This window comes from Gopherus evgoodei, chromosome 5 (assembly GCF_007399415.2).
Source record: "Gopherus evgoodei ecotype Sinaloan lineage chromosome 5, rGopEvg1_v1.p, whole genome shotgun sequence".
In the NCBI taxonomy this organism is placed as follows: domain Eukaryota; kingdom Metazoa; phylum Chordata; order Testudines; family Testudinidae; genus Gopherus; species Gopherus evgoodei.
Genome location: NC_044326.1, coordinates 84,675,450 through 84,695,584, shown reverse-complemented (window position 1 = coordinate 84,695,584; position 20,135 = coordinate 84,675,450). Strand labels below are relative to the sequence as shown.

Below are 20,135 nucleotides of genomic sequence, written 5' to 3'. Positions count from 1 at the left end.
GCGATGAGGGAAGGTCCCAGAGCCCGAGCTTCATCCTGAACGGGAAAGCCTATTCTGATATTTTTAGCCCTGGAGCATGAGCCTGAGTCAGCTGACATGGGTTCTGAGACTTGATGCCGCAGGATTTTTTTGTTTGTTTTTGTTGTATACCTGTGCCCTTAATATCAAAGGCTAAATAAATACAATTTTGTGTATTCCTGAGTGGATAGTATTTAAGCCTTGTGCAGTGACCTGGAGGAGAGGCAGAACATAAATACCTAAAACTAATCCTGTCTGTTAAAAGGCCGCTGAGTCACACTTGCCATAAGGGCTTCACAGAGGTTTTTCAGGTGCCCGAGGCAATATCTGAAACTGAGTTCCCCTCGAAAAGAATTACCGTGGAGATGAAAGAGTTTAAAAAGAAGTGAGAAGTCGTGGGGAGTTAGAGGGAGCCCAGGCCTGTGGGGTCACTGCTCTCCCTGTAGTGATAAGGGGGTTGTGCCCTGTGTGTGGCTGGCAGGGATGTGCTCCAGTTTTCACATTTCCCTATCCTCTGGCCCCACTACCAGTGGGAGTGGCATCCCTGACCCTGCTCCTACCTCCAGACTCTTGGCCTGGTAGATTCTCTCGGGCCAGTGTGACATTTCCGGTGGCAGCAGTGGTGGGATCGGAGGCAGGCAATTTGCTCACTGGACCGTCAATGGCAGGTGGACTATCAATTGCCTCTACCTAAACCAGTTCACAATGCCACTTGCTCATGTTTGGCCACTCTGTCATTTTGGGGGCTCTGTCAAATGAGGGCTCTGGTCATGCTGTCACTTTTAGCCTCCCCCCACCCTCCCAACTTGTTTTTAAGTTATTCTGGTACTGAAGAATGTGATCATAAAAATAACTTGAGCCGTTGCTATAACTACACATACTCCAGCTTCTTAGTTCTTAGTCTACATCCTGACTTAAAAAGAAACAGTGCAGCTCAGCATTATCTAAGCATTACTTTTCCCACAGTATTTTTATATTTGGCTTAATTATGCCTGTCTACAGAAATCTATCTTCAAAGTTAGGTGATTAAAGGAATGGAGAGTATTCAGGGATACTACCTTTGCCCTGTAGGGTGAGCTACCAATTGTAATAGATTTAATTAATGCACCCTCAGGACTGGAATCCCCATAAAATTAACTTTTGGATCTCTGTTCTCTACTGTGACAAGCATTCATTTTGTAATAGATAAATCCACTTGCTTTGGAGCAGGGCTCTGACCCTCTCATGTTATAGGGGTCAAGTGGGTGTTTGTGGAGAGTAGAGATATTCTTGCCAAGAATCTGCTGCATGAAAGCTGAAAAGATCCCCTTGTGCTTTGGTCCTAATGACCACATTAAAGTGAGGCTCATTTTAAAAAGTAGCATAGAAACTGTAGGAAATCATGAGAGAGAAGGAAAGGTGGAGCTGTGGACAAGATAATGCCTGAGAACACTATGGTTTTGGTAAAATCTGTGACTTGAAACATCTCCTAACTTTAAGAAAATACAGTTAACACTATAACAGCTTTGTAATGGTGTATTTTATATTCATAGTTATAAAACTGTAGTGTTATACTTGCACAGCATCTTCTATATGTAAAGTATCTTTACTCATTAATATTAGCAACAATGCCCATAATTTCTCCCAAGAGTCTTTTCCCCTCCTCCGTCTCTCCTCGGTGGTAAACAGAACCTATAACTGTTAAGAGTGACCATTTTCCTTAAAAAGCAACAGAGTCCTGTGGCACCTTATAGACTCTTTGTTGCTTTTTACAGATCCAGACCAACACGGCTACGCCTCTGATACATTTTCTTAACTATATCTGGCACCATGAGTTCCAAAGCCTAGGGGCAAAAGGTGCCAGATGTGAGATGCCTGAATGAAGTTGTACTTGTTGCTGATGGGGTGATCCTACTTCCTATCATTCATAATGGAACTGCTCTGTCTAGTCACCTGTAACCATAAAATGGCAGACCTCAATGATTCCCTCGATATTCGTAGTTATGGAGTTCTGAAGACAGTGACTAGTATTTCTCTGATGTTTCACCAGATGGTAGAGAACATGTAGAGACTGGTACTAGACTGGAGAAAGGTGAAAGCAGGAAGGAACAGATGTAAAATGATCTTCTGAGCATAAAGAAAACAATGGAGGTTTGCCAGTTAAAACAGATTACAATCATTAGGGGGCCTTTGTCTTGGGCAAGTTTTCCTAAGTGGCAGCTATTAAAAGAAGAGGAATTTCAGATTAAATGAATTTTAAAAACTGATGATTTTGTGCAGCATCACTTTAACATTCATTTCCCTCCTTTTCTGTCATCCTTTTAAGTATTACTGAAACTAGTAAGAACAATGTTTTAATGTTTTCTTGGAACATTGTTTAAGCCCATGAACTGAACAGTTAGGTAAAGGGCTGTTTCCTCTTTGTTTCTGAATACAGGTACTAGCAACAGGACTGAGTGGTCTCTATTCATCTTTGCCAACAAAGCTGGAAGAAAGTGGAGAGTGGCACTGTTTGCTGAAAGATGACTGGCTCCTGTCCCCAGCTCTTGTTCAGTTCATGAATTCCCTAGAGTTTTGCAATGCAGTGATACAGGTACTGGATCTGACTCAGACTTCTTTGTAGCAGCAGTTTAAACTATATAGTTAAAAGCCTTTTACAGGATGTGCTTATTTGGTGGACAGTAGTCTATAGAACTAATCTTTAGTTTAGTTTAAATCTTTGTTTAAATGGATGAATGAAAGATCTGCTCTAGGAGTTATTTTGGGGAAGTCCTATGGCCTGTGTTATACAGGAGGTCAGACTAGATGATCACAATGATTCCTTCTGGCCTGGAAAAATATGTATGTATGAAAAAAAAGTGTTCAAAGCTGTTATTGTGCAGTATGGCTATAATGATTACTCTACATGGCTAGCTTTTAAGTAGTAAATGTTTCTAATTAATAAAATGTAAATATGCAGGGTTTGGGGAGATATTACATTGAGTAATTGGGAGACTAGTCTTAATTATCTTCCTAAAGATTGTTGATTGCATTTTAAATACCCACATTGATATTAATACCCACATTGATATTAAAAGAAATCAAATGTCTTTATTTGAGGAAAAAGGTAATTTTATCTATTTGAATAGAGAAGAATACCCCATCTTTACATCTAGGTTCTCATAAAAGTCTACAAACAGAAACACTTATTTTCTCTAATGAAGTGTACTATATAAAGAATGTTGTTACCCTAGTTGAATTTAGTGGAATTCCCCTCAAAATTGGTCTGTTTATGTTTAGAACACACTCTCTGTTCTTCATTTCTTAATTAGATTTTTTCCCCCTTTTGATTCCTGGTTATTTTCATCTCCAGTCTAAAGATAAAAATCAGGTTTTATATATATTTTAGGCTACGGTTTTAAATTTTGCTGCATCTGTGGATTTGTTTTCTGTATAAAGAAATGCTCAATAACATTAGTGAAGTTGTCATATTTTACTGTGAATTAAACAGTAATTTCTGTAAAGATCTGTATGCAAAATATAGTGAAGCAGCTGACTATATTTGTTTAACACAAATGAAGCTTTATCATTTAAAAAAACCAAACCTTACATGTCATAAATAGAATTAATAGTTGTTTTCATCCCAGAAGCTGCAATATAATCAGCCTTCTAATGTGTACATGTTGAAATGTGAAGTGGTGACCGTACTCCTTTCTGTCTACCCTGTACCAAGAGAGGTTACAATCTTAGCCAGTGACATTTGGTACTACATTTTTTCATTAGAGTGAAGGCTGTTATAGATAGTAAAGAAAAAATGAAATTATTTTAAATCAGTTTAAAAATAAATCCAGACAACCAGATATTTAAAAAAATGTTTCTGTAAGGGGGTGGGGGAGAGACATTGAAAGAATTCTATTTTTTTTATGTACTGCTAGATTGTAACTTTACAATCTACCCTTGGTATGAGGCAGAGCATAACTGGAACACCGCAGGAGCACACCAGAGAACTTAATTGTGACTCAGGGTATGTCTGCACTGCATTTTAAAACCTGTGGCAGCAAGTCTCAGAGCCTGGGTCTACAGACCCTCATGCTACAGTGCTAAAAACAGCCGTGTAGCTCAAGCGCTGGAGCCTGTGTGCCAGGTTTCATAGGCCAAGCTCCAGCCTGAGCCTGAAGATCTAAATGGCTGTTTTTAGCGCCTTAGTGTGAGCCTGAGTCTGTAGATGCAGGTGCTTGACTCTCTGCTATAGGTTTTAAAACACAGTGTAGACATACCCTCAGCCACAGATTCACCTTGGTTGCTTTGGTGAAGGGAATATATTGCTGCTTCTCATGGAGTAGTTTATTCTGTGCTGGGACAGCTACTTGTACCAGTGAATAAACAGGGAGGGTGGAGCCAGGACTCCAGCCCCTCTCTGACTCCCTCCCTCTCTCCCCATCCACTGGGTTGAAGAGGGGAGTATTATTGGGGTAGTATCCCTTGTTCTCCCCTCCACAGCCGGAGTCACAAATCTGAGGAGGGCTGAGCAGAGGCGTAAGAGGACTGTATTCATGGACATTCTGAGGAATGGGTGGGTGGGCGGGTGGGTGGGTCCTTTGTGGGTGTGAAATATATGCATATACTCAGATACATGTATAGCATAATTAAAATATTTTTTTAAAAAATACTTGGTTTCTAATACACTTCTGTACTCCTATAATACCAAATTTATTTTTAGAAAGTATTAGTTCCTAATATGACATAACTGTTTTGCTCTTTTGAAAACAAAAATTAACTCCACATTGTAAAAATAAGCAATGGTTTGTCATGTTTTACTACACATTTTTTATTACACATGACAAGTAACTTATCTTTTAAGTGCTTAACCAGTCTATTGAGTGAGTAATGCACTTACAGAAGGAAAAAAAGATTGCGTGTTTGACCAGTGGAGTGAGAATGCTCCCAATATAGTGTACTCTTGAAATATAGAGAAACTGCCATTCTGCTTTTTTATTGTAGTATTACGAGTTAATTATGATATGTCCACCTGAGTGACCCTGTCAGGGCTGGTAGGGCTAAAATTAGACCTGCCAGTTCTATTTTGGTTCATGGGCGTGTGCATCACACTGTCCGTCCATTCATTCTTGTCAGCAGGCAGGGAGATTGAAATATATGGGAAAAGCCCTGTCTCTGTGTTTGACTGTATCATTCTTGTTGTTACTCAAATGTACTTTGTGTATTTAATCACAGAGGGGAAACGTTTTAATACCCAAAACAAAAGCTGTTCAAAAGAACAAAATCTAGGTATTGTTGAAATGGGCAGACGGTTTTGACAGTGATTAAAGATATTCTGTGTTCTTTCTTAAGAATTTTTGCAGAGAACTATTGCTTTAAGAACAAATATGATGGTTCAGAGATGCAATTTATCATGACACGAGATTTCTGTTTTAGGTGGCACATCCCTTGATTCGTAACCAACTTGTGAACTACATTTATGATGGGTTTTTGGTGCCAGTGATGGCTCCTGCCCTCCATAAGGTCAGTGATTTGTGTGTGCATACACGTAAGTTTATAGCAGACAAAGGCAACATTAATAACCAGTGGGATATTAGGTGATGGTGAAATTCCATATAATCTAATTGCATGTGTTTAGGCCGACTTTGCCCCCTCCCCTTCCCATACTCTCCATTTATCTTTTATGGCATTTGGCCATTTACCAGGATGGAGTCATCTCTCTGTGATGGCAGGAGATATTCTTTCAGTAAAGGAGTATGTACTGCTTTATTCTGTTAGAGACGTGACTGTAGTACATCTATTTGAGATCAGCATCCTCCACTTGTCTGGGAAATAAGCCCTAAGTCAGTTGCCAGCTCAGGTCTTACACATGATTATGAAGTAGGTTGGTTGTGGGATGCTGTGTCAATGCAAGAATGGACACATTTGAAATGTAAAAACTAAGTCTTGTTTGTCTGATGTGACCTTAATGTTAAATCCATATTAATCCTATTAGTACCAGCATGTTGGTGATGTTAATGGTAGGGGGCCTGCTCCCACTGCGTGAGGAAACCATGGTAGGAAGACTGACTTTTTCAGTAATAAAAAAATATTACATATGGAGATGCACAAAATTTGGCAGCTATGACTCTGTTAAGAAATGTATGCATCGTGGTGGTTCAGTTGAAGTGTCATTAGCCTTACTGCTGTACTATCTGTCTACTTCTTGCTCTTCAACTTAGTGCTGCTCTTAGTTAAAGAGCTAAAGTGGGAGCTTCTAACCTGTTTCCAGCTTTCTAAAGCAAGGTTTATATTATATATTGTCCTACAGCTTCTATAGAAGTGCTGAGTACTGTACCCATGTTTGGAGAAGAAATTGTGATTCTCCTTCAAGTGCTGGTTCCTATGAATATTGCACTATGGGAACACATGTACTCCATGCGCTTAAGACCAACAGTGCTTGCTGTTAGCTACTCCTGGGCGAATTTTGGTGGGCAAAATTAAAAATTCTGCAAAATTCTGCATATTTTATTTATCAAAATAACATAATATAATCACACCAGTTTCAATTATTTTTGGTCATTTATTTAAAAATACCTGTCAGCAAGTGTGTAACAATACAGACAAAAAAGATTCAGAAAACATTTTTGGACAAAACAGATTCCTTACTAGGCATATTAATACAGAACTCTATAGCTTAAATGAATTATTACTCAGTACAGAACCATATTTCCCACACACCCCAGAAGAAGTGCAAAGGCTGGGGGGAGTCAGGGGTAATGGAGGAGCTGAGGGAGAGGGACATAATTGCTGAGAAGGAGCCCGAGTGTAAACCTGGAAGGTTGTTGGATATGTGTGGGAAAAGTATGGAACAGGTTTTTGGGGGGTGCAGGGAGGGATTCTTAGGCCAGGTCCACACTACAGCTTTAAATCGATTTAAACAGCGTTAAATCGATTTAACGCTGTAACCGTCCACACTACAAGGCACTTAAAATCGATTTTAAGGGGTCTTAAAATCGATTTCTGTACTCCAGCTAAACGAAAGGAGTAACCCTAAAATCGATTTTACAAAATCGATTTTGGGCTAGTGTGGATGGAAATCGAAGTTAATGGCCTCCGGGAGGTATCCCACAGTGCACCAGTGGCCGCTCTGGACAGGTAAAGGAACTCTACTTCACTGGCCAGGTACACCGCAAAAGCCCCGGGAACATTTGAATTGTATTTCCTGTTTGGCCAACGTGGAGCTCTCAGCAGCACAGGTAACAATGCAGTCTCCTGAGAATAGGAAAAGAGCTCCAGCGTGGAACGCACAGGAGTTATTGGATCTGATCGCTGTATGGGGAGAAGATTCTGTGCTGTCAGAACTGCGTTCCAGTAGACGAAATGAGAAAACTTTTGAAAAGATTTCTAATGCCATGAGGCAGAGAGGCCATAGCAGGGACTCGGTTCAGTGCAGAGTTAAAGTGAAGGAGCTCAGACAAGCGTACCAGAAGACCAAAGCAGCAAATGGCAGGTCCTGATCTGGGCCAAAAACATGCCGCTTCTACGCAGAGCTTCACGCAATTTTAGGTGGATGCGCCACGACAAGCCCCCCCTTGTCTGTGGATTCAGAGGTGGGGGTAGTAATCTCAGCCACTGCTGATGATTCTGCAGACGGCAAAGATGTGGAGGAGGAAGAGGAGGACGAGATGGCAGAGACCACACAGCACTCCATTCTCCCCAACAGCCAGGAGCTTTTCCTCACCCAACCAGAATTACCATCGCAGCCCTCCCAAGCCACTTGCACAGGCAATGAAGCCATGGAAGCAACCTCTGGTGAGTGTACTTTTTTTAAGTAAAAACCATAGTTTAAAAGCAAGTGTTTTTTAATGATTGATTTGCCATGAGGGCTTGCATGCAGTAGCTGGCATTAAAGTTACTGGAAAAGTCTGTTAACATGTCTGGGGATGGAGCGGAAATCCTCCAGGGACATCTCTATGAAGCACTCCTGGAGGTACCCCAATAGCCTTTGCAGAAGGTTTCTGGGCAGGGCAGCCTTATTCCATCCACCATGGTACGAAACTTTACCATGCCATGCCTGGAGCACGTAATCGGGTATCATTGCATGACAAAGCCTAGCTGCGTATGGTCCCGGGGATTGCTGGCACTCAAGAAGCATAATTTCTTTTTCTCTGTCTGTTATCCTCAGGAGAGTGATATCGTTCATGGTCACCTGTTAAAAAGTAATGTAGTTTATTAAGGGGACAGAGATGACCATTCCTTCGTTTCTGCTTTCCTGCTCCTTTAAAAAAAACCTTCCCTAGCAGTTAGCCATGATGGGGGAGGGTGAAAACCAGCACATTCCTACGGGGAGGTGTCTCTAATGGCGCTGACCTTTTTAGCATTTGGGCAGCAGGAATTATCGCTGCTAATTGCCAAGGCATAGAGGGGGGAGGTGGTAAGGTTTCAGTGACCAGCCATTACAGCAGACATGCAGAGTGGGGGGGGAAACCAATCACAATTTTCCTGTAGTGCTTAACCTTTCTGAAGCCATAAGAAAAGAAGCAAAAGATGTGCTTCTTAGCAGTTTGGCTGCCAAGCATGAATGTTACCTGGTAATTGCCAGTGGTACAGGGGAATAAAAGAGGTTGCACGGTTAACTGCCAGTAGATGTATGCCTTACCATGTCTGCCAGCAAGCTGATTTGTAATCCCCGGACCTGCGTCTGTGTTGATCTCTGACACCACAGCCGCAAGCACTAAATACTAAAGAATCCAAAGGCGACCTTGTAGTGAAGTGACATGTGCTACATACGGTGAATAGTGTAGTTCACTGTGAAAGAGTATAACCATTGTTCTGTGAAATGTATCTCTTATGATCCTTCTATCACTCTTCCCCCCACTCATGCAGCTGCACATTTTTCAAGCCTCCCTACCCCAGTCTGACAGATAGGTCAGATAAGGAGAATAAGGAAGAAGAGGACACGGGAGGAGATGTTCACAGAAATAATGGCAGTAACCCGCAGTGAAAGAGCTCATCTGGGGGAGTGGAAAGACGTGGTTGCAAAGTACAGGAATGCTGCCAGTGAACGTGAGGACAGGAGGGACGCTCGAGATGAGATGTGGCGGCAGGAAGATCAGAGGTGTAGGCAGAAAGATCAGCGGTGGCGGGCTGCAACACTGGAGCTGCTGCGCGATCAAACTGACATCCTCCGAAGTCTGTTGGAAGAGCTGCGGGGTCACAGAGTGCCACTTCAGCCCATGTTTAACCTCCCTCAGTACTCACCATGTCCCATATCTTCCACACCCAGACGTGTAAGAACGCGTGGGGGAAGGCTTTCTGCACCTGCCCACCCCCGTGGACAGTCCAACCAAAAGGCTGTCATTACATTGAAATGCCCTTAATGGCCTTTTTCTTCCCTCCTATACTCCTCCCAAACCACTCCCAGGGTACCTTTTCATTTCTTTTACTCTTCTTATAATGACATGCTATTCAAAGGCAGTGAGAGGGTGGGTTGGTTACAGGGAATGACTTTATTTCCATAAGCAAGCTGTTAGGGAATGGTGGAGGGTAGCTTGCATGCAGCAGGAGTCAATAACTGGGGGTGGGGGAGGTTCATGAAGCGGAAAGAAACACAGCAGTCACACCGTACCCTCCCCATGATGAAACTCGTTTTCAAGGCTTCCTTAATTGCCTTTTTCTTCCCTCCCTCCCATCCTCCTCCCAACCCCCTACTTGTGTATTTTTAATTACATGCTTTTTAAAGCAAGAGGGAGGGTGGGTTGCTTACAGGGACTGACTTTTAATAAAGAATACAAGGTTTTTAAAAGATAGTAACTTTATTTCCATAAGCAAGCTGTTAGGGAAGGGTGCAGGGTAGCTTGCATGCAGCAGGAGTCAATAACTGGGGGTGGGGGAGGTTCATGAAGGGGAAAGAAACACAGCAGTCACACCGTACCCTGACCCATGATGAAACTCATTTTCAAGGCTTCTCTGATGCGCACCGCTTCCTGGTGTGATCTTCTAATTGCCCTGGTGTCTGGCTGCGCGTAATCAGCGGCCAGTTGATTTGCCTCAGCCTCCCACCCCGCCATAAAGGTCTCCCCCTTACTCTCACAGAGATTGTGGAGCACATAGCAAGCAGCAATAACAAAGGGGACATTGGTTTGGCTGAGGTCTGAGCGAGTAAGTAAGCTTCTCCAGCGAGCTTTGAGACGCCCAAATGCACATTCTACCACCATTCTGCACTTGCTCAGCCTGTAGTTAAACAACTCCTGACCACTGTCCAGGCTGCCTGTGTATGGCTTCATGAGCCATGGCATCAAGGGGTAGGCTGGGTCCCCCAGGATAACTACAGGCATTTCAACATCCCCAACTGTAATTTTCTGGTCTGGGAAGTAAGTCCCTTGCTGCAGCCGTTTAAACAGAGTAGTGCTTCTGAAGACACAAGCGTCATGAACCCTTCCTGGCCATCCCACGTGGATGTTGGTGAAACGTCCCTTGTGATCCACCAGTGCTTGCAGCACCATTGAAAAGTACCCCTTGCGGTTTATGTACTGGGTGCCCTGGTGCTCCGGTGCCAAGATAGGGATATGGGTTCCATCTATGCCCCCCCCACAGTTAGGGAATCCCATTGCAGCAAAGCCATCCACTATGACCTGCACGTTTCCCAGAGTCACAACCTTTCGTAGCAGCAGCTTAATGATTGCTTTGGCTACTTCCAGCACAGCAGCCCCCACAGTAGATTTTCCCACTCCAAATTGATTCCCGACTGACCGGTAGCTGTCTGGCGTTGCAAGCTTCCAGAGGGCTATTGCCACTCGCTTCTCCACTGCGAGGGCTGCTCTCATCCTGGTATTATGGCGTTTCAGGACAGGGGAAAGCAAATCACAACGTTCAAAGAAAGTGCTCTTACGCATGCGAAAGTTCCACAGCCACTGCGAATCGTCCCCCACCTGCAAAACTATGCGGTCCCACCAGTCTGTGCTTGTTTCCCGGGCCCAAAATCGTCGAGCAATGGGTAGAACCTCCCCCATTACCATCAGGAGCTCCAAAGCGCGGGGGCCCGCGGTTTCGGAGAACTCCAGGCTCCAGGTCCTCATCACTCTCGTCGCCGCGCTGCCGTTGCTGCAGCATCCTCTGCTGCATTTGCTGTTCATGGTTCAGCATAGCCAGCACGAGAATGCGTGAACTGTTTACAACGTCCACGATCAAGGTACTGATCAGACCAGGGTCCATGCTTGCTGTAAAATGGCGTTTGCTCACTTCACCCAGTAAAAAACGCGTGAAATGGCTGTCTGCTGCTTTCAGGAAGGGAGAGGGTGAGGCTGTACCCAGAACCACCCACGACGGTGATTTTTGCCCCATCAGGCACTGGGGTAGTAACCCATAATTCCTAGGGTCAGGGAACACTGCAGGAACTATGGGATAGGTACCCACAGTGCAACGCTCCTGAAATCGATGGACGCCTGGGACCATGGACGCACACCACCGACGTAATGTGCCCTAGTGTGGACGCGTAAAATCGATTTTATAAACCCTGTTTTATAAAATCGATTTTACTAATATCGATTTTAAGCTGTAGTGTGGATGTACCCTAAGGGAGCTTCCCTCATGCTGAGTCTGGCTGGACCTCTAACCTCTCCCATTCAGTCAGGCATGTGTCCCTCCACTCCCACTCAGACACCCTCTCCTCCCATCCCCGTGTGTCCTTGCACCCCTTGTCCACACATGTTCCTCCACCTCCACTCAAACACCCACTCCTCCCATCCCTGTGTGGCCCTGCACCCCATCCCCATGTCTTTGTGCCCCCATTCAGCCACCCTCTATCCCTATGTAGCTCTGCACCCCTCCCTCATCACCATATGGCTCTGCACCTTCCTCTTCTCTATGATTCTGTGCCTCCACTCCCATTCAGCCCCTACCCCAGTCTGTCTTCCCCCACTAACCCTTATAAGCCCCATCTGACATCTCAGTCCATAGCCTGGCCCATTACAAAGATGGCAGGCTTTTTCTCTTTCCTTGCTGGCTGGCAGCGGCTGCTGTGGTCTGTCACCACAGCGCCCTTTGGTGGGAAAAATGTGGAACTTCAGCAATTTTTCAGCAGAACCTTTTTCTCTGTGCAAAAAAATTAAAAATATGCATTACTCGTTAATTATGCACACACGCAGTGGTGCAGAATTCCCCAGGAGTATATTAGTGTCCGTTTGTGGGTTTTTTTGTTTTTTTGCAGTGTAGACATGCCCTAAGTGTGCTTGATCTCCTCTTCCCCTGAGGTCAAACACTTCTCTAGGTAAGTGGTACTTATACACTTGTTTCTAAGTTTAGTTAAGTTTCCCATGTTAAAGAGTTCTTAAAATAAACTGTTTCTGTAGAGCAGTATCTTATGGTCCTCCACGTTGCCTCAAAACTAAGTCTGTTCCCTACATCTACAATTGTGATATTAAACACAAACTCTACTGGACAAGTGCATGCTGAAACAAGAAGCCAAATAGTCTGCTCAGCTGGCACAACTCCTTTTCTATTAGTAGGGGGTTGCCACTGACGAGTTTTGTGTTCATGTCTCCATCTGAGGATGGTGAAGGAAACCCTTTCCCTCCGCCCTCATGGAAAAGGTAGAGAGAGCCCCTAAGAAGCTTTAACTCTCTCGCACTGCATTATTGGATGTCTCATTTCCTATATGGCAGCCCAGAGATGATGATGTTTCTATAGGGAGTTAACCGAATGTTGCCAGACTTACACTATATTTACACTGTGCCACAGTTCAAACTACAGGGATATGAATACAGTGCCCACCAAAGTGCTCTGCTGTTACTCCTCCATGTGGATGCTGTGAGGGCAAACTAAAAGGTTCCTAGTTGGCATTAATGTAGTCCTACAATATTAACCTTTTAGTTTGTGCCCACAGTGTCCAACATGGAGGAGTTACAGCACAGCACTTTGTGTACACTGCTGTTCACACCTCTGTAGTCCAAACTCTGGGACAGTGTAGACAAACCCTGAGTAATTCCTCTCTGAGCAACTACAGAAAACGTATCAATATTGGGACAACAGAAGCTCAAAAATCTTGTCAGAAATAATTTATTTTCTGGATGAAAGTTTAAACTTCTTTACATTCTATGTCAACAGCTCAAAAGAAACTACACAAGAGCAGGAAAGTACTATAAGCAGAGACCAGTATTAGAATAGAGAGTTATGTGTGAAATTTCATTTATTGAGCAAAGCGTACAATTCTGGCTTCTTACAAAAGGTAAAAATAGTTTCCATTTTTGCTAGTGAAGTCTTATAGATTTTTCTTGTAAAATTTAGTGATTTTGGTAAATTTTCTTTTTTTGCTCAATTACAGCAAAATACTATAAATTACTATACATTTACAAGAGTTAGACTAAACTGGAAAATATTTCAATCTACAGATTTGGCAGTTCCAACAAATTTCTGTTTTGCAATGAAAATATGCAAGACTTAAAATCAGGGATTTTTCCAAAATCCATCTACCAAACACACAACTTTTAATTGATATTAAATTGTTATAAAAACTGGAATCTGAATGGCAAAAAATAATCTTTTTTTGTGCAACAAGTGAAACCTTCTACCAGATAAATCAGAATTATGGATTTACTGGTCAACCAGACACCCTATGGAAATGGAAGTCTTCAATCCGGCAGCAATGCAGACCAGAAAAAAAGGAGAGAGGAAAAAAAAAAGCAAACACTGTATTGCTTTGGGGCTAAATCCCAGAGGCTTAGGGCTTCAGCCACTGGAAGGGCGGATGGGAGGGGGAGGGAGGCCGGTTTGGGGCTGCAGTTGCAGGGTTGGGGGTGGAGTCAGGGCTCCGGGCGTTTTACCCTTGGGAGCACTGGGGCTCAGGGCTTTAAATAGGGGTGAGTGGGGGAGGAACAACAGGGAGCAGGGCTTCTGCCCGTAGCATCGCTCACAGTTTCCGTGGGGGTTAGGGGTGCGTGCCAGTAACAGGCAACGGCTTCCTCCTTGCTTTGGGGGTGCTCAACCTCCGCTCTGGCCCAGGCCCGCACCCCCATTGTACCCCTTCCCCCAAGCCCTCAACCTCTTCCTGCCAATTTCCGCCCCCCTCTCCTGAGCATCCCCCATTCCCACTCCTCCCCCCCCCGTGCCTCCTGCACACCATGGAACAGCTGATTGTAGCGGGCAGTAGGCGCTGGGAGAGAGGGGGAATGTCATCCTTATAAAAAGATCTCGTGTGCTTTTTATAGGAGGAAAAGGCAACACGCCGCATTTATTGAGAATATAGCAGTTAGCGTATGCTTTTCAGTCTCTCTCTCACATACGCACACGATGCACACAGTCTCGCCAGTCAATGTTTATAGTTACCAGTCCAGAGTCTGTATCAATCTAGTGGCCAGTCAGATTGGTCACAGAGGGGAGCCAGGCTCTGTCGGTCGCGATCCGATGCTCCTGGAGTTGTGGCAAGACAAACCCAAAGTTCCATGGCAAAGCACCATGTTCTTATAGTCCTTTTTTTCTGTCAAAGTCTATGGATTTTGCTGTGTCGTTTATGATTGGTTACGCTTTAATTGGTGTTATCTTTTGATGTTAATACTCCAAAGCACCTCCAAGAGGGCATCCTGTCCTGGTCTCGATTTGATCAATTATCTTGTCTTTAGGGGTGCCCGCCTCCACCACACAGTCGTCAGTCTGCCCTTCCTCAATTATGGATGCATGTTGATAATTCTCCGCTGTCGGTAAATCTCTTTACTCCTCCTTCCTTGACCATCTGACTTTAAAATGGCCTTCACACCTTATCTTTTCCTGATGCATACACTCCTCATTCACACAGTCTTTTACAAAGGTATACAAACAGCAGTGTTTTATGTTAAGCAAAAAAGACATTTTGAATTAAACCTTACTAAATCTTGTGACCAAAACAGTTCACATTGGGCCATGGGCCTTCAACATGCCTCTAATCTCATTAATATAGACACAGTACAAGATCCTGTCTCTTACTTACTAAACCTTAAAACTAAGAATTGTATATTTAACTAAAAGGCCTAATTTGTAATGCATATAGGAAACAAGGCCCCATAGTAAACATTATAACTTATCCTAAAACAGAGGGTGACCATAAACAGCCATAAGGACTGTTCTTAATATCAGCACAGACACTGGCAGTCTGTCAGATGCGTTTCTGTCAGTGTCCCAGAGGGTCATTCCGTTCTACTATTCAAAAAGATGGCTGGCAGGATGATCAAACCCTCCCCACCCCCGTGGCTGCAGCCTTAATCCCCCATGTGGCTGAGCTCTGTAACCTCCTCTTCAGAATTACGGACCATTTCAGAGTTACAGACAAGCTCAATTCCCAAGGTGTCTGTAACACTGAGGTTCTACTGTATTGAAAGTGGAGAAAACGATTCTAAATTGGGTTGTCCAGTCACTAAGAGCCAAATTCTTTTCACAGTTACTCTTTTGTCAATCCAAATAATTTTATGAATGTCTTGAGAGTTGTTCTGAGTTTACTCGTTTTAATTGAGAGCAGAATTTAGCCCCAAGATTAGTCTGATCTGGCCCTGGCTATGAAGTATTTGAGATTAGTTGGGCATCAGTATTAAAAAAAGCTAAAAACTGTCAATATCAGTAATTAAACCAATTAATGAGAAATTGGGTTGGCTATCACCATGTAAATGTTACTTAAAGAAATCAGATCTCCACATCAATGAAACCGCTGCTAACATTTCCTTTTTGTGGGATCCCTCAGTGGTACTTCAGGCTTATACACCTCTGAAGTCAATTGAATTCAGGTTTCTTTTGAAAACAGAAGTCAGTTTGGCTGTTAGGAGAGTATTTGAGCTCCAAGCCTTGTCATTAATGAACCTTCTTCAGATTCAGCAAGTCCATTGTTCCTCCAATAACATACCTTTGCTGGCTACCATAACTTCTTTTCAATTTTTATGTTCAAAATTAACGATTTAATGCACTATTTCACCTAAACATATTTAATGGAGTACAGACTGCACCGTCTAGTGGATCTGAAGAAAGACTCAGATGCATCTGAGACAAACCCCTTAGGAGGTAATGAGCAGATGCAGTTACATCTGAGGTCTTCATAAAACCCAGAAAAACTCCATAATAGGTTACTATTTTAAACCCTTGCTTCTGGGACCGACACCTCCTGGCTGAGTAGATAAGGAAGATTTTTCACTGTGCTGGAACAACTCCTTCATATATAGAAACCATTTCTAATTGCCACCCAAAAGTTAGTGCTGAGTTGATGATGATTTTTCAAGTTATCTCACTCATCCACCTGGAGACTTGTTTTTTAATAAAGGGCAAAATGAGAGAAACACCTGAGCCAAATCCTTACTTAAATCAGAAAATAGATTCCTCTTCCATTATACACAGTGCTGTGGGCTTCCTAATTTCTAAAGTAATTGAAGTTATTTTGGGATGCTAAAATATATCTGGGATCCAAAGGCTTAAAGGTCCAGGTAAATATCTGATCTTTTTGGACATTTCTGGCTCAATACTGCAAAGCATGCTGCTGCTATTCCTCCCCTCCTCTCTCCCCTCTCCCTTTTGAGAGCTCAGATACCAAATTGATAAGCCTAGTTAGATAGGTAGGTCTGTGGATGGTTAAATGTGAGGGAGAGATGGTTGTGTTTATTACTATAGATGAATTTTTCTAGTCTAGACCATTCTGGTTGGGCAGTTTGTTTAGGTTTTTTTTGTGGATTTTAAGTACGCTATTATCCAAAGCCATGGAATAACTGCTTTCAATAAATCTACATAAACCTTCTGTCCATTATAGTTGTTAACTCAAAACCTAGGAGCAGGGCAAAAACAAGAATCCAAAATTCATACATCCCCAAAACATATCCATCCCCAAACATTTTTGTGGGTGGACCTCAGATCTGAGCTTTCGATCCATACCTGTTCCCATGGTTTTAGTTCAATACATAATCCAAACAATGGCCTAAGTAACGGCTCTGCTTTGACAGGAAAGAACATGGAAACAGTCATTTCAGTTCAGACTAGCATTCCATCTGGTCCAGACAGGGGTGAAAGTAAGGCAGAACGGGCCAGTATGGCGTACTGGTAAAAAGTGGCCTCTGGTACCAGCCCATACCACTGACTTTAAAGCGCTGCCGCGACAGCACTTTAAAGGACCCTGCTTACAAGCACTGCCGCAGCAGCGCTTTAAGATCGCTGCCCCTTTTGCACCCCGCATCGGTGACACTGCTGGGTCCCTAGCTGCAGGGCTGCTGATGGGGGGGCAAAAGGAGCAGCTGTCCCGGGGCCGGCCATTTAAATCACCACTGGAGTCCTGGGCAGCACGGATGGACTGGCTGGGGGTGCTGACCCCCAGCCCCGCCACTTTTGCCCGAGGCTTTGCCCCTTCCAGGAGTGAAAAGTTTTTGGAAGCCCCATGTCATAAACAGATAGCTAAGGGTTAATGTCTCTTTCACCTGTAAAGGGTTAACAAACAGTGACCTGCAACACCTGACCAGAGGACCAATCAGGAGACAAGATACTTTCAAATCTCCGTGGAGGGAAGCCTTTTTGTGTGTTTTGGGGTTTTGCTTTGTTCTCTCTGGACTCTTGAGAGTGACCACACGTACCTACAGGCTCTCTAATCTTCGATTCCCATTTTGTGAGTAAAAAGGGAGAAAGGCGGTATAGTCTTTTTATTTCTTTTCCTTTATTTGCAATTGTGTAGTTTGCTGGAAGTATTTTAAATTGTATTTGCTGGGGGGAGGCTTCTTTTTAGTTTCTATAAGCTGACAGACCCTGTAACCCTCAACTGTACCGGTAAGAGAAATTTTACTTTCACGCCTGGGTCCAGTATCCTGTTACAGAAAGGTGCAATGATGGTTAAACCATCTTTCTTCCTAACCTCAGGAAGTTGGTAGTTGGCTTATGCCCTGAAGCATGAGGGTTTATACACTTTATTTCTTAACTGTGGACGTATGTATTAAATATAGGAAATACAGAAGGCAGTTTTCTTGTCTATTCCATGACTCTCCAAAGCCCTGCTACACTCTCTAAAAAGCTTCCCTCTCTGTTCTAGAGCCTCCTGGAGCTGACACCAGCCACATCAGGTCTATTATACTGTCAGGGATAGTCTAGACAAATACTTAGTCCTGCCATGTGTGCAGGGGACTGGACTAGATAACCTCTCGAGGTCCCTTCCAGTCCTATGATTCTATGATCTATTATCTGTATACTGTAAAGAAATTGGTATGAATGTCTTCTAGAGAATCAAACCCAATATATTGCACTTAACTCAGGACACAGTCTCCAATCTGTTCAAAAGGGAGAGAGGCAAATTGAAGGTTGAAGAAGAGAATAAAGAAAACAGCCCTATAGTTAAAATATAGTGTATCGAGGCCTTCGAGCACTTCCAACGCTGCCACTGACTCCAACCAGCTCCCTCACAGTGCCAGTGAGGGAAGATTTTGTGACTCTTCCATCTATGACCAGATACTCTGTAAGATCAGAAGTTGTTTTATTTTTTTCTTGGGTAATGGGAAGTTTTCCTTGCAAAAAGTCTCAAGTCAAAAACGGAGGGAAGTAGTTAAATAAAAGTAAAAGTTGTTTGACATAAAGCAGAAATTGAGAGGAATCACAAAATGTATGACAAGTGTAAATGACTACATCCATTTAGCTATTGTGGAGGCGCTGCTGGGTGAGCCCAAAACTTGAGTTATGAAATTTGTCCCTCATCTGTAGTCTAGTCTCTGTGTGTTTTGTGTAACATTTCACTGCAAGACAGAGTTCTTTCTCCTTAATATACTCCTTTCCCTTTCAGTCTGGAAATGCAGATACTTCATTATGTAGCGGGGCCCATTGCTTTGGTGTCTGTGTGGAATTGAACAATGTTTTTCTCCAACCACGGTTCATCTTTGGTGTAGCATAAATTATTTTGTTCTCTTATTTTGTTAGATCCTTTTTTCTTGTACTCTTGGTATTTACCTGAATACTAATTTGCATTTAATAAAAAGGATTTACACACTTCCCAAAATCCCTCTCCCAAAGGCATTTAATTGAAGGCAAGGGAAGCAGCCGGAAGTCTGCAGAATATTTAATTGATTTCCTTATTTTTGATATTTCCTAGGAAAAACTGCTTCTGTGTCAGCAAATGAACTGAGTCACAGTTTCCAGGCTAACTGTCCTATAAAATAACCTATAGAATAAAATATTTCATTTCCCAAGGTTCCCAGCGAAACTGCAATTCATATAGGACAGAGACATCAACTGTCACAAATAACATGAAAGAAAACAAAAGCAAAAAAAATGTGAGATGAAGAGGAGATGCACAGAGTACCGATAAACTAGTTTGAAAAATCCAGTTGCCACGTTAATGGCTTCCTTTCCCAAGCCACTGGAGGTAGAACCCATGGCATGTAGTTGAGTACTTTCTGCCAAACAGCAGCAATCCTTTCTTTTGCTAGGTTGTGAGCTGGGCTTCCTCAGGGTATTTTCTCTCTCTCTCTCACACACACACACACACACACACACACACACACACACACACACACACACACACACACACACACACACACACACACACCAAGGTTGTGAAATGCCAAAATTCATAGGAGTTGCCTGTGCAACCTTAATTCATCCCCCTGGTGCATATGCATTATAGTACAGTCTTTAATTACATGAGCACATACTATTTTTTGACAGGATCCCAGCCTCATTCAGTACACAAGATGTCTGTTGCTCACTTAGTGAGCAGCTGTGCAATATTTTTTCTCCTTGTTCAGCATGTGGCCCCAGGCCTTATTTAATTTAAATCCTGCTCTGAACACAGAACTGTTAACTTACTCAGGAGCTTTTCTGTGATGCACATCACCATAGTCTGGCTTCCTTAAGGCCCTTGGCACATGTTACATACTGTTATGGTTAGTAGAGACTTACTAGATCTTCACAGCTAGATTCCCTGAAGATTCTGCGCACACTGTGCCTTCAATGCTTCCTTGGGGCTGGTGGGAGGAAGGTGCCTCATTCAAATGCAGAGGGGACAAGAACCAGATCTTGGGGTGTCAGGGGAAGAGGTGAGTAGATTAGGACAAGGAGCCTGGGGTGGGGTAGACTGGCATGGGAGACTGGGACTGGCAGGACAAAGAGACTGGGAACTGTGTGGGAGACTGGAACTGTGAACCATTGGGGCAGGGTAAAGGAAGTGATGCGGGGAGATGTATCTGATGAATAGTCAAGTTGCGAGGGCA

At 43.3% G+C, this 20,135-nt stretch overlaps 1 protein-coding gene across 6 annotated transcripts in view; it reads left to right on the top strand.

Moving 5' to 3' along the window:
• Positions 1 to 20,135, top strand: part of FAM160A1 (family with sequence similarity 160 member A1) — a 156,488-nt gene that overhangs the window by 97,113 nt on the left and 39,240 nt on the right. For all 6 annotated transcript variants that reach the window (XR_004000520.1, XR_004000521.1, XM_030563554.1 and 3 more), the window contains 2 exons: positions 2,435 to 2,590; positions 5,410 to 5,496. Coding sequence is in view for 4 of the 6 variants with exons in the window: in XM_030563554.1 (XP_030419414.1) it covers positions 2,435 to 2,590; positions 5,410 to 5,496 (243 nt within the window). In the remaining 2 variants the exon portion in view is untranslated. The remainder of the gene's footprint in view (positions 1 to 2,434; positions 2,591 to 5,409; positions 5,497 to 20,135) is intronic.